Below are 13377 nucleotides of genomic sequence, written 5' to 3'. Positions count from 1 at the left end.
TCAGTCCAAGTTGATATGGATCGACTTGAGATGCGAATAAGCCTCCAGCGCCGCCTGCCCAAGTTCTCGGCCAATCCCGCTTTGCTTGACCCCCCCAAATGGCACTCTATAGTCACTTGGCTGGTTGAAATTGATCCAAACCATCCCGGTCTTGATCTTGCCCGCGACTCGGTGTGCCCGGGCGATGTCTCGAGTGCAGAGCGCCGCCGCCAGCCCGTATTCACTATTGTTAGCCATGCGGATCACCTCTTTCTCCTCGCGGAAGGGAACCAGGACTCCCACAGGCCCAAAGATCTCCTCGCGATACACGCTCATCTCCTCGGTCACATTTCCGATGATTGTCGGCGCAACGAAGAAGCCCTTATTGTCCGGACGGGCAGCAGGAATGTCACCCCCCGTCAGGATCGTGGCGCCCTCTGAACGGGCAGCCTCGGTATACGCGAGGATCTTCTCATGTTGGGCCTTTGACACTTGCGGGCCATGGAAGGTGTTTGCGTCAAAGGGGTCGCCGACAATGCTGGTTTTGGCGATGTAGGCCAGGAACTTGTGCAGAAAGACGTCGTAGATCTCTTCGTGCACAAAGATACGCGATGTGGCTGTACAGATCTGGCCCATGTTGCCCATGATGCCGTAGTGCGCCCACTTGACGGCATTCTCAATCTCAGCGTCTGCAAAGAGGATCAGCGGGCTCTTGCCGCCAGTCTCCAGCGTGAGGTCTTTCAATGTCGCGCTCGCCATCTTCATGATCTGCCGCCCAGTCGCGGTACTGCCTGTGAACGCGACCTTGTCGACTTCGGGGTGCTGAACGAGCGCAGCGCCTGCTTCATAGCCGTAGCCATTGATGATATTCACCACGCCGGGGGGGAAGCCTGCCTCGACGACCAGGTTGGCCAAATAAAGCACCGATAGGGGAGTCTGTTCTGCAGCTTTAAGGACGACCGTATTGCCACACGCGATGGCTGGACCGATCTTCCAGCCCGCCATTGCCAGCGGGTAGTTCCATCTACATCATCAGCAAAAGCCTCTTTTTTTTTCCCCCCCTGATTGCCATTACTCACGGAATGATCTGCCCGCAAACTCCCTTTGGCTCACGGACTGTATAAGTCACTTTGGTCCGCGATGTTTCCATGGTCTGGCCGTAGTGTTTATCAGCCCACCCGGCGTAGTACCGCAGCACGCCGGAGGCTTCGTCCACGTCGCCCAGGGCGCTGGAGTACGGCTTGCCGTTGTCCATGGCCTCGATGGTCGCCAGCACGTTCTTTTCCCGGTCGATCAGCTCGGCGAGTCTCCAGAGCAGGGCGCCTCGGGCGGTGCCCACGATGCTCTGCCAGGCGTCGCCTTCAAAGGCAGTGCGTGCTGCCTGCACAGCGACATCCACGTCGTCCGTTGTGGCCGCGTAAACAGAGACAATCTCTGCCTCGGTTCTGCCATCATCTTAGCAGAAATCACGAAAGAAGGGGAGAGACCTACGCGGGATTGATCGAGGCAAATGTCTGGCCGTTGGATGATTTCACCCACTGGTTGTTGATGAACAGACCGGTGGGCTGGATGTATACAACCCCATTGGGGGCAGTAATCTCTTGTTCAAGCATCATGAATAGTTTAGATTGATTTAGAATTCAAAACTTTCAGATTAAAGGTTTAAATATTTTGATGGCTTCCAAGTTCTATATACATTCTGTATACGCTTACCTTTTTGCTTGAGTGGAGATGCCCCGCTGTCCTGAAGCGGTAATCCTATACGTGATAAGCAGTAGGCCATGGATAGAGTACTGGTCATAACTACTAGGTACTCTGCAGTTATGATATTTCCTATCTCGCTATTAGAGTGCTGATATACTACATTTGTTGTATACTATGGCTCTAGAATTACCTAGGTGATTAAGAGGCTGCAGTATACTAGGGTTAGGCATTAAATTTCATACCATTATAATATATTAAGACTAGTATTGTTCATCTAGATATATAACTAAGCGTTATTTCAATACTTAGGATTCTAATTCAAATAGCTAGCTGATTTAAGTAGTATAAATATTAGCTAAACCCTGTGCACAGTAGGAATGGGTATGTGTATAGCTAAATAGTTAAACATCATAACCTCAGATTGATTATCAGCCTCTAGATTCTACTGCTCACCGAGTCGATGGTTAACCCCTGAAATCCTTAGACTAAGTTATCTTCTACTATAGCACGGCCTCTAGAATTCAATGTAATATATTGCATTATACTTATACTTAAGCTATTTATATATTAAAAAAATGCTAATCAAGTATAGCAATTAGATTGATGGATATGGAGCGTATCTATTGATGACTACCACGGAGATATGACAAATTGAATCCTAGATTCTAGATAGGACTATCTCAGGCCTGTGGAGACCCCCGCATCGCCTCGACTTTCTCCAGCTTCTTTTCTCTCATCATCACTATTCTTTCTATTCATCTATGCCGGCCCGCAATTTCCACTCCAAGTCCCGCGATGGGTGTCTACGCTGCAAGGCGAACCGAGTATGCAATCTTCTATCTATTTGAGTGTATATCGCTAATGTCAGGTCAAATGCGACGAGCAAAAACCTGCCTGCCTGCGGTGCCAGGACCGTAAACTGCCCTGCCCCGGGTATCGTCACCACAGCCTACGATGGCTCGCCAAACACCAACAGGGCATCGATCGCCACGTTTGCACTCCTGCCAGCCCGAGATCGACGTCTACAGAGCCGGTGTTTGTCTTTGAACTGATGCCAGCTCCCAGTCAGACGGTGGACAGCGATGGCCATGACCAGCCCATCGACGACTTTCTCTGCGATCCCGAGCTCTCCTTGTCGGACTGGGTGGAATGGCCAGGAGCTGAGCCAGACACAGACGCGATAGAAACACAGCCCGAGGCAGCGTCAGAACCCCCGACAGCAGCAGCAGCAGCAGCAACATTGGAGCTCTCGACAAGCCTCTGTCATCAACCGTCGGCGCTGTGCGAATACTTCTTCAAGGAGGTCATCACCCTCTACTGCGCGTGGGACAGCCACGCCAACGCGATGCGGATCATGGCCGAGGCCTTCTGGCAGCATTCCGTGGCACTATACCACACCATCCAGAGCATGGGCGCCGCCTGTCTGGCCACGACGTTCCCTCATCTCGCCGCCGTCGCGGTGCAGGAGCGTGCGCAGGCCATTCGCCTGCTCCAGACGCACTCATCCGGACAGGAAGACCGTCTGCTGGCCGCCTGGCTGCTCGGGCATACAGCGTCGTGGCACGAGCCGCAGGACCTGGCTGTCGAGCTGTTCCGCGAGAACTGCCTGATTGTGCGCGACTCTGCCGCCAACGGACGCCTGCACGGGGCCAGTGTTCCGTTCTTCGAGGAGGCCATCGACTACTGGGCGATGCTGCTGGCCTTCTTCACCAAGGATCACAGCCAGAACCCGTTGCGGACGGCCGAGCCGGCTTCATCGCCCTCCTCCTCATCCCCTGAATCCAGCCTGCCGCACCCGTGGACGGGCATCTCGCGGCTGACGGTGCGGATGTTGACAGAGGTCGGGCAGCTCGTCTTCCGCCATCGCTCACGGATGCTCTCTCGCTCGGGCTTCCTCACCGAGACGGACATGGACGCCTTCCGTGAAGCTCTACGGACCGGGCGGGCTCTCGAGAGACGGCTCCTGAGTTATCGGCCGGTGAATGTCTCCGACATCCTCGACCCGGGCGATCCACGCACCTCCACCGGCCATTTACACGCCATCGACGAGGCGTACCGCCATACAGGCCTGTTACAGCTGTACCGCGTGTTTCCGGATCTGCTGGCAGAGCGATACAGCCCGTGGAAGGCAGAGGAGATTCTCTGGGCACGTCCGGCCACCAAACAGCCGTCCCGGACGGAACAGGATGTCTGGCGGACGAAACTTGCCATCTACATCTTAGACATCCTGCGAGAGATCCCCTTTGAGTCCGGGACGCGCTGCTTACAGCCGTTTATCCTTGTCGCTGTCGCCAGCGAGCTGCGCTGTGTCTATACAGAGAACCGGGTGGACGATGACATGATCGCCATTGCACAGGCCCGACGGTTCGTCAGCTCGCGACTATCTGCCTATACGCACATCCTGCCCTTGCGAAAGGTGCGGAAGATGATCGAGCTGGTGGATTCTATTTGGTCGGCGCTGGATTCGGGGCAACAGGACGTCTACTGGATGGACATTGCGGATCAGAAACAGCTGCGGACATTATTGGGTTAGTTTATATATATTTATTATAAATAGTATTCAGTATTCAAGAATGACTATTGTAAAAGATATAATAGTACTTAATGAACCCAACCCTAACCCTAACCCAATGTTATATGTTATCTTAGGACAATCAAATACTATAAGAAGATAGACTATTGGTATGAATATTGATAGCTAACTAACATCTAATTAAATAGGTCCATAAGAAGAGCTTGTGAATATTAAAGATGTGCAGTACCAGGAGCATAGGCAGCAAACTTCTCTATAATGCGCTCCGTCAACATATCCTCCTTGAATCGCTTCTCGCTCACCACAAAGCATTTTGGAAACCAGCTGGGCACTCCCTCGCCCACAATCATCTTCACCAACGCCTCCCCAGACAGCCACGCCTTGTCCATCCCGTACCCATTATACGCCCCCGACATCCACTCTGCCCCCCCCGGCCTGCCGGTGATGCACTCTGGGAGACGACCGACCAGGGGCAGTCCGTCGGCCGTGTAGCTCATGATCCCGCTCCAGATCCCCTTCATCTCAGGCCTCTCCTGCGGCGACCAGCCCTTGTCGAAATAGGTGGGGAGGAAGTCCTGCAGGATTCTCCTGGCATCCTCGGTCACATATGTGTCGTCTGTAGTCAGAACGTCGAAGAGATTCGATGTCTCCGTGCCCGCCCAGAGATCCCCCGTCCGGGCGTTCTGCTGCAGATACACCAGCCCCGTACGCAGCAGGGCAGTCGTTGGATCCAGCTCCATCCGCCGCAGCATACTCCATGATCGAGAGGCGCCTACATTCTCCAGCGAGGAGCCTGCCTTTTGCACCGACATGGTCCCGCGGAAGGGGTACACCTTGCCTCGCAGCCGGGGGAGGAGATGCGCCGCAAAGGCGTTTGTGCAGTGGACAACCTGCCGGGCATGGATCACCCCGCGGGGAGTCGTCACAGCGTAGGGATAGGGACTGTTCCCGGTGAAGGCGATGGCTGTTACGGGCGTGTTGGTCTCGATGGCCAGGCGGGAGGGATATTTCTTGAGCAGCTGCTCGAAGATCCCAGTGATGAGTCGGTACGGCCACACAGCCCCGGCAGGGTGTGCAATCGCCCCAAAGGCATCCTTGATGTTCCAGTCCCTCAACACTGCCTCGGGAGTGATGGTCTCATGGTATGTCTTGTACTCCGGCACTGCCTGGCGAAAGGCCGCCAGCGAAGCCCGCGACTTGGCCCAGGTATCGGCATCCCCGGCAACCATGATCTTGTGCAGGTCGCGTATCTCGCTGGCCTCTTGGAGCGCCGGATCCAGTTCGCGGATCATCTCCATGACCTTGTCGATGTTCCGGATGCTGAACCGCGCCATTTCTTGCGCGTTGTCCTCCCCGAACCGTTCCACAAATTCCGAGTATGTGTGGCCTACGGGGGTGACCAGATGGCCGCCATTGCGTCCTGTCGCGCCGCTGACCAGCGTGCGTGCCTCGAGGACAGTGATGTGGGCTCCCGGCACATTCTGACTCTCTAATAACCCCTTGGCCACGCTGCACCCGGTGATGCCGGATCCGATGATGGCAAAGTCTGTCTGCGGCGGGAGGGTGTCCGACTGGATGCTGGCTACCGTTGGATGCGCCGGTTCCTGCCATAGAGCGATGGTCGGATTGGGCCTGGGTAATTGCGGATCGGCCATGATGGCCTCACGCATCCGGGCGAGGAGACCGGGGGGGAGATCTTTCATTAGCATCTAATCTAGAAGAATTGGCTTGAACTCACTCTTTGTATTCTTGCTTGGGGCCATTGATGTGTTCTTGGTCTACGAATTCTATGGGATGTTCTTGGTTCATATGTTCTCGGTTCATTGGAGATCATTATAAGCAGTCTGCGGACCGAGTTTCCTGTTTGGGCGGTCAGAAATGGCAATGCTGTACGGCTTACAAGATACTAGATAACTTGATAAGTGGTACTTATTAAATTCCTTGATTCCAGTCAGATATATAGAATAATGTTTAAGGTAAATACAACGTAAATATAAGATAAAGAAAGACAAATCATATTACCTCTTTTTCTATTTCTAATCATTCTACATCTACTAATTTTACTCCATTATCATAGGGTAAGGCTTTTTTCAAAGTCCATTCAGGATTCTTAAATCACTGTTGCTGATAACACTGGTTTACTACTAGTCAGCCTGTAGATAAGTAATGAGAGTTAGTATAGGCCTGCCTAATTGGATTCTCTTGTTAGATAACGTGGTGTTTAAAAATATCTACTTCCCCAGATTCTCCCGTCCTTATGCTATATCATTACATCCTTTTCTATACTGCAAAAACTATGACTGTATCAAAAGTCAGAGATGCTGCCAAAGCAGACGCTGACGAAAAAGGGCCAGACCCTGCCCCCGGCATGGGCGACATCGAGGAACTCCCCCGCAACTTCGGCCTGCTCAGCGTCTTTGCCATCGGATACTCCATCTGCGCCGCCCCCTGCGCCCTGCTACTCTCTCTCGGTGTTATCATCGGCAGCGGCGGCCAGGCAGTCCTTCTCTGGGGCCAGCTGCTGGTATACTTTGTCTCGCTGTGCATTGCGGCCAGCCTGGCTGAACTGGCCTCAGCCTACCCCAACGCCGGGGGCCAGTACTACTGGGCTGCAGTGCTGGCTCCTAAATCTTGCCGGCGCCTCCCTGCCTTTATCGTGGGCCATCTCAGCTGGGCATCGGCAGTCTGCGCCTGTGCCTCCATGTTGGTCGCCCTGGCCGAGATGGGAATCGCCATGTTCAGCTTGAGGCATCCCGACGCTGCTACACCTACCTGGGTCACATTCCTGGTCTATCAGCTCATTAATATCGTCATGTTTGGCTTGAATTGCTGGGAGTCTTTACTGCCACGCCTTAGCCGTATATGGTTGACTATCTCAATGGCCACGGCGTTGATCATTTTCATTACTATTCTTGCCAGGACAAATGATAAACGATCTGCCTCCTTTGTGTTTACTGGCTTCACCAACCTCACTGGCTGGTCTGACGGCATCGCCTTTCTCACAGGTCTATTGGGAGTCAACTGGGGACTGTCCTGTCTCGATGCCGTCACCCATATGGCTGAAGAGATCCCTGATCCCCGCCGCAACATCCCCAAAGCCCTAATCGGCACAGTTGTTGTGAACGCTCTGCTGGCGTGGCCCATGGCTATCGCCATCGCCTTTTGCATCCAGAACATAGAACAGCTGTTCGCCCCGCCGACTGGTCTCGCCTCATTGTCTCTATTCCTGCAGGTTTTCAAGGGCAGCACTGCCGCACCACTTGCTCTCCAAGCACTCTTGTTTCTCGGCGGTTTAGGTGCAGTGTTTGGCATTCACACCTGGCAGGCTCGGTTGGCATGGACTGTCGCCCGTGATGGGGGCCTCCCATTTGCCAAATACACCAAATCCATCGCCCCGGCCCCTTATGGCGTTCCCTTTTGGGCGCACGTCTATTCATCCATATTTGCGGCCCTGCTCGGATGCCTGTATCTTGGATCCAGTGCGGCGTTCAACGCCTTTGTCGGCAGTTTGATCCTCATGCAGTATCTCTGCTACTCCATCTGCATTGTCTTTGCCCTCTGGCGCGGCCGTGACAATATCCCGCGCGGACCCTTCTGGTTGGGAAAATATGGTCTCGTTTGTAACATCGTCACCCTTGCGTGGACTGCCTTTGCCTTGGTGTTCTACTCATTCCCGCCCTATAATCCTGTCACAGCAATGTCGATGAACTATGCCTCGGTCGTGACTGTCGGCTTTGCAGTGCTCATTGCTGCCTTTTATCTCCTTTTTGGTCATAAGCGCTTTGCTAGTCCTGCGCAGATTGATGAATAGATCAATGCTATGCTGGCTGTATTACAGTTGAGATGTTATATGCTATGACTATTATTATAGGTGATTGTATAATAGATATAAAAAAGATAGGTCACCTCGGATATTATTCTAGGTGGAGCTGTATTCATGAAGTACTAGCCCATCCCACATTAAACAAGATAGTGCTGGATATATTTTTAGTTTGTTTCAATTAAACATATAGTTATATAGTTCTTGCTCTATCTATTAATACTATACTCATCTGTCAGCTGCCAGTCCCTAGCCTTTGAGACCACTTACTATTTCATATCTTTCTACGCCTATAATATGATGAATTAATGTCCTTTAAGTATTGGCGTATCTCTGTGTCTGAAGAATTTTGTAGTAGACTGGTATATGTTAAAGAAATTATTCAGATAAATGGCTAGAGAGTTAAACCCTAAACCCTAAGGTACTATACTTGGGTGTAGTACTACTTTTATTAGGAATAAGGTTAATATTCCATTCTTAGCAACACAAGTTTTAGATGAACCCCGTGATGAACCCTAACCCTACACCTCTTTAGATACAGGTAGAGAAGTGGTGCTAAACTTTTATGAAGCCACCTTAGCTTCATATAAAGTATCAATCTCTGCAAAAGACTTGCCATTTTTTCCCGGGAAATAATACCAACCGCCCAGCCCACAGAAAGCCAGGATGCCGATCTTACCTCCTAGATTGGCCTCATTTGGATTGACCAGGTAAGGCAGGATAAAGGCCCAAGTCATACCGGCAACACCAGTGACCACAGTTCCCAGTGCCTGTGTGTGAGCCCGCAATGACAACTGCGCGACTTCAGTGAGTAGCACCTAGGCTAAGATACTTACCATAACCTGGTAGAAAAAGTTCTAGATCGCCATAAACATGACAATGCTCCAGATGGCTTCAGCAGTGAGGATAACAGCTAGAATACTGATAAGCAGCATCACGACAGACACGAAAACAGTGCCTTCTCGGAGTAATAAGTATATATTTAAGGTCTATAAGTGGGATACGGGCCTCTTCATGTCTCCCCCTCCAGTGTCGCTGCATCCGCTTCGAGCTGGCACAGAGATATACCCACTCGACCACGGTACATCTCCGCCCTCTATCAACAGGCGGCTCGGTGGGTTCAGGTAGGGGAACCCCGTCAGGTTTAAGCAGATTGAGCTTTTCAACAGTCTGAAGCAGCTCTTGCCGGTCATTCTGGTAGACCTTAGAAGAATAAATCATAATTGTGGTTGATGAATTGATAGAGAGAATATTATATAGTTTAGAACACTATATTATTAAGTTTCTTAATAATTCATAACTAACCTGATTATATCACTAACTATAGTTTAGATATAGATATAATATGTTCTAAGTTAATAAAGTAAATTAACTACTATACTGTCATCCTTAGGTGGAATGTTGCCAGTAAGGTATACTAAGTTAGTAGTAATATAACCCATTTTAAAAGAGAGACTATGCCATTAGTATATTAATTATAGTATATAACTTATATTATCATTCTTATCTTCCCCTTTAATTTAGCACGCCATCAGCCTGGTCAGTGGTCAGTCTTGAGACGGTGCCTTTGCTTTATATACAGTGCTCCAAGCCCGGAAAGCCGCCATTCTACCGGCCCTATTCTTTTCTCTCGGGTCCATTCCCGGGCCAACCACCTTCGATTCTTATTTTCTATTCCTCTATCATCCACTGAGTAATGGATCATAGACCATAAAATATACACCATACTCTGTAGAGCAGCCAAACTTTGAGATATCCTGAATAATCCGATCCACCTCCTGAAATCCCAGTCTCTTGTAAACGCCATGTCCTGCTTTGTAGGCCAAAATAAAGATCGGAAGGCCCAGGCGATTTGCTTGCTGGATGCCACTCTCCACCAAAGCACTCGCAATGCCTTTGCCTTTGTTGTTCGGATGAACAGCCAGATAATCAAGTTCTACGATTAGAATTTGTCAGAATGGTGCTCTCCAGTGCTCTCCAAAGACTCACTTATATGTGGTTTCTCCGCTAATATGCGAGTGCTGATCCGATGGGCCTCTTCATCTAGGCTATCCATGTCGCTTCTTGGTTCCCACCATGCGGATTCTGCCAGTTGCTGTATCTGTTTCTTCTCCTCCTCACCCACTACCGGTACCCGGGCTTCAGGCCATTCATCGTCCGCGCAAGTAGAAGGGAGTTTCCATCGCGCGTATCCAACAAGCGCGCCAGTGGCAGGATCGACTGCCTTCTGATGCCGCATGTCCTCAGGGGACCGCAAAAGGTTATTCCCTTGACGTATGCCGGACTGCTCGATCAAGTATTCCAGTGTAATCTCATCTGGCCATAGAATCCTCCATGTCGGGTCCTCCCAAAAGGCAGAAATGTTGTTTTGTGCCAGAGCAGCGGCGTCCTCGACGCTACAAGACTCGATTTTCCACTTTGCCATTTGGAATTTTAGAAAAAGCCGAATGATGAAAGGTCAAATGATGAATAGTTGGGATTGTGAACAGTTCATATACTAGCGGACACCGACGGATGGCCCCCAAAATATAACTAATGTGATATTCTGTCTAATTTAATTGGCTATAATAGAGACGATATCTTTTCTTATCGCTGCGGGGTACAGCTTGGTATCTTACTTGCTATCATTCTTTTCATATTATATTAGAGTCATATATGACTTTAAGAGTACTACTACTATGGTTCAGTGAGACTCCGAGTATCTATATCACCACTAGTATGGGTATATTCAAGCCTGCAGAAATTTTCTCGACTCATCAGTCCCAAGATCAACGGACTATTATTTCTTTATCCAAATGATCCATCCTTGCAGACGATATATAATTACATTAGATTGATATACTCATGTATTATGTGGCTATTCCCGCTAGAATCTACGATACTTATCCATACCGAGACAGCGAGACAACTGCACCCAGTAGATGGAATGAGACAGATGAGGCTTAGAGGGTGCGTCTTTAAACATCTATATATGCTTAAGCTGACCAGATAGACATCTGATCAATAGAGACCTCAATATACTGTATTTCGACGAGTATCTACATCATTTATTTATTAAAAAAAGAACATGCCAAATGCTATTCGCTAGGCCTAACAACTTCGATTTCGTTTAGAACTGCTCTGTAAAACATACAAATAGCCCGCCACAGGTTGCAAGCTACTTAATACTCATGTTCATACTCATACATCCATCACAAGAAAAGGAAATTCCATATATACTGTAGCCTTCTACCTGATACTTCACAATCTATACGCCCTCGATCTTGGGGTCGGCATTCGGGTCGTCAAGGCTGACCTTGATGTAGTCTGTCTCATGCACAGCCTGCAGGCCGAGGATCATAGTGATGCCCATAGCAGCCATTTCCTCCAGCACATCCATAACCAGGTAGACAGTGGTGTTGCCGCTGATCACAGAGAAGGTACCGATGGTAGTGTAGTCGCCCAGCGCCGAATAGGCCAGTCGGACCGCCAGGAAGGGGGTCGAAAGAGCGATGGCAAGGAAGAGCTTCTTCTGGAACTTCTTCATGGTGAAGGAGGAGCTGTGCAGGGTCCACAGCCAGACAGTGGTGAGCAGGAGGATGACGAAAACGGCAATATAAATCCCCATGGCACCCTTGACCATGGCGTCAGGCGTATAGTCTCCGCTGTTGGCGCTGCTAATACCTGAGATGCCGAGAATGAGACCAATAAAGCAGATGATGGTCAAGAGCTTGTGGTATCTAGGTTGGATTCTTTGCATCGTATCACTGGAAAACAATCATTAGTATATATATATATCGCACTCAATATGGTTATAATGTTTAGCTCACATTTGTCTCAGCAGTCCAACGTATGTTAAGAGTAGAGGCGTGAGGCCAATCAGCTCACACACCACTATGGCGACCTCAATATTGTATGTTTGCCATTTGAGCGCCAACATTGAGCAGATCCCGCCTGCGATCCGCAGCAGAGAGAGTGTAACGGGGAAACGCCAGATCTTGCTTCCAACCCTCCAGCCTGTCTGGTGCCAAATCATAACTGCAGCGACGAGGATAATTGGAAAGACAATGAGCTGGAAAACGGCGATGCCGTCACGGTAGGTGAAACTGCCCATTATGGTGTAGTGTGTTCAGATGCAAAGAAGAGAGACTTCAGTATTAAAGTGAAAATAAGATAGTAATAGGCAGTGAGGAAGATGCAATTGAAGTATGGTGTGATGGATCTGTGTGCTCTCTTCAAGACCAGAGAGTTGATCCATTATATATTCCAAGATTCTGATGGATTCTCTTTGCAGCAGCACAGCCCTACACCATGTCATTTACCTAATCAATACAGCACCATGATCTTCATTGGTATCACAAGCAGTGACTGGTGGAGCATCTCGACTGCCAGAAAGGGACTAGCGTGGGTGGAGGCGCAATGGCCAGTTATAGATAGCCCTCTGGCCCAGCCTCAGCCCTGGCTGTGTATGGAAAAAAGTAGACAATAAATTTAAGCTTCTAGATTTCTCCACAGTGAGTAATGAAATGATGGAGCTGTATTCCAAATTGGCTGATGGCAGAATGACACATGGCTCATGGAGTTGGGAATGACGTCTTTTAGCTTCTACTGGTTAGCAAGGCAAGTACAGTTTCTCTAAGACTGTATACTTTGTGTGATGATATACATACGGCCGTCGTCAACGGGCTATTATTGTATAGGAGCACTATATAGGAGATACAGAGTCTGATACACTATACTCCGTGGGTTGAGGGCTGTGCTAACCGCCCCCACTAGCTAAAATGATAGCAAAACACTTCAGCTTCAACCCTATTCCCCACAACGATCTTCAAGCACCAGGAATGAGGAGATTTTTTGGCGAGTGGGGGCCATTTATTACAAACCATGCAAAGCCTTCAGACAGACATCCTACCCCATATTATATCTAGTATCAAGTTAGATTTTTATAGGGTATAGCATAGAAGAGAATCTAGAAAGCTTTCCGGTAGGGATCCTGAGTAGAATGTATTTGCATTCTTACTATAAGACTCTCTAGATGATCTATGTGAAAGATGACTGCATCTAGGTAAATAAAGATCATATCTATGATTTCATTCTCCCTGTATACTGCATCCTACATAATTGATTACGTAGTGGCCCGAGGGGTTTAGTAACAACGTGGTTAATAATCCAGTATTAATAATAATAGTAAGCATATAGATATATAATATATTATAAATAGTATTTAAGCTAGTATTATAATTTATAAACTAGTTTTAAGGTTGTGGTATGGTTATAAAATAGTTATAATAGTTATAATATAGTTATAGTAAGGTTATAAAATAGTTATAAAAGATAATTAATAATAAAAAATTAATATAAA

General features: G+C 48.9%; 7 protein-coding genes across 7 annotated transcripts; 2 read left to right on the top strand and 5 right to left on the bottom strand.

The window, feature by feature from the left end:
* Window positions 1-1595, bottom strand: ASPZODRAFT_70827 (hypothetical protein; the record flags this gene model as incomplete). The annotated part of the gene is made up of 3 exons (XM_022729702.1): window positions 1-1003; window positions 1059-1424; window positions 1471-1595. The coding sequence occupies 3 exons, from the start codon at window positions 1593-1595 to the stop codon at window positions 1-3; spliced, it is 1494 nt and encodes a 497-aa protein (XP_022579681.1).
* An 841-nt stretch (window positions 1596-2436) lies between these two features.
* On the top strand, window positions 2437-4234 carry ASPZODRAFT_27163 (hypothetical protein). Its single transcript, XM_022728082.1, has 2 exons — window positions 2437-2507; window positions 2552-4234. The coding sequence occupies exons 1-2, from the start codon at window positions 2445-2447 to the stop codon at window positions 4214-4216; spliced, it is 1728 nt and encodes a 575-aa protein (XP_022579680.1). The 5' UTR covers window positions 2437-2444; the 3' UTR covers window positions 4217-4234.
* Window positions 4235-4403: 169 nt separating this feature from the next.
* Window positions 4404-5919, bottom strand: ASPZODRAFT_2111090 (hypothetical protein; the record flags this gene model as incomplete). Its single annotated transcript, XM_022727736.1, has 1 exon — window positions 4404-5919. One exon carries the CDS (start codon window positions 5917-5919, stop codon window positions 4429-4431), a length of 1491 nt encoding a protein of 496 aa, XP_022579679.1. The 3' UTR covers window positions 4404-4428.
* A 593-nt stretch (window positions 5920-6512) lies between these two features.
* ASPZODRAFT_153440 (hypothetical protein) lies at window positions 6513-8027 on the top strand (the record flags this gene model as incomplete). Its single annotated transcript, XM_022725970.1, has 1 exon — window positions 6513-8027. The coding sequence occupies one exon, from the start codon at window positions 6513-6515 to the stop codon at window positions 8025-8027; it is 1515 nt and encodes a 504-aa protein (XP_022579678.1).
* Window positions 8028-8599: 572 nt separating this feature from the next.
* On the bottom strand, window positions 8600-8842 carry ASPZODRAFT_70600 (hypothetical protein; the record flags this gene model as incomplete). The annotated part of the gene is made up of 1 exon (XM_022729682.1): window positions 8600-8842. A coding segment is annotated over one exon (243 nt), but the record flags the coding sequence as incomplete, so codon positions are not given.
* Window positions 8843-9543: 701 nt separating this feature from the next.
* ASPZODRAFT_120689 (hypothetical protein) lies at window positions 9544-10514 on the bottom strand. Its single transcript, XM_022721259.1, has 2 exons — window positions 10026-10514; window positions 9544-9972 (listed from the first exon to the last, which is right to left on the bottom strand). Exons 1-2 carry the CDS (start codon window positions 10459-10461, stop codon window positions 9719-9721), a joined length of 690 nt encoding a protein of 229 aa, XP_022579676.1. The 5' UTR covers window positions 10462-10514; the 3' UTR covers window positions 9544-9718.
* A 769-nt stretch (window positions 10515-11283) lies between these two features.
* ASPZODRAFT_70272 (hypothetical protein) lies at window positions 11284-12129 on the bottom strand (the record flags this gene model as incomplete). Its single annotated transcript, XM_022729655.1, has 2 exons — window positions 11284-11782; window positions 11846-12129. 2 exons carry the CDS (start codon window positions 12127-12129, stop codon window positions 11284-11286), a joined length of 783 nt encoding a protein of 260 aa, XP_022579675.1.
* Window positions 12130-13377: the final 1248 nt, after the last annotated feature.

The sequence above is a fragment of the Penicilliopsis zonata genome, assembly GCF_001890105.1.
Source record: "Penicilliopsis zonata CBS 506.65 unplaced genomic scaffold ASPZOscaffold_12, whole genome shotgun sequence".
In the NCBI taxonomy this organism is placed as follows: Eukaryota; Fungi; Ascomycota; class Eurotiomycetes; order Eurotiales; family Aspergillaceae; genus Penicilliopsis; species Penicilliopsis zonata.
This window is presented reverse-complemented; position numbering and strand designations above follow the sequence as displayed.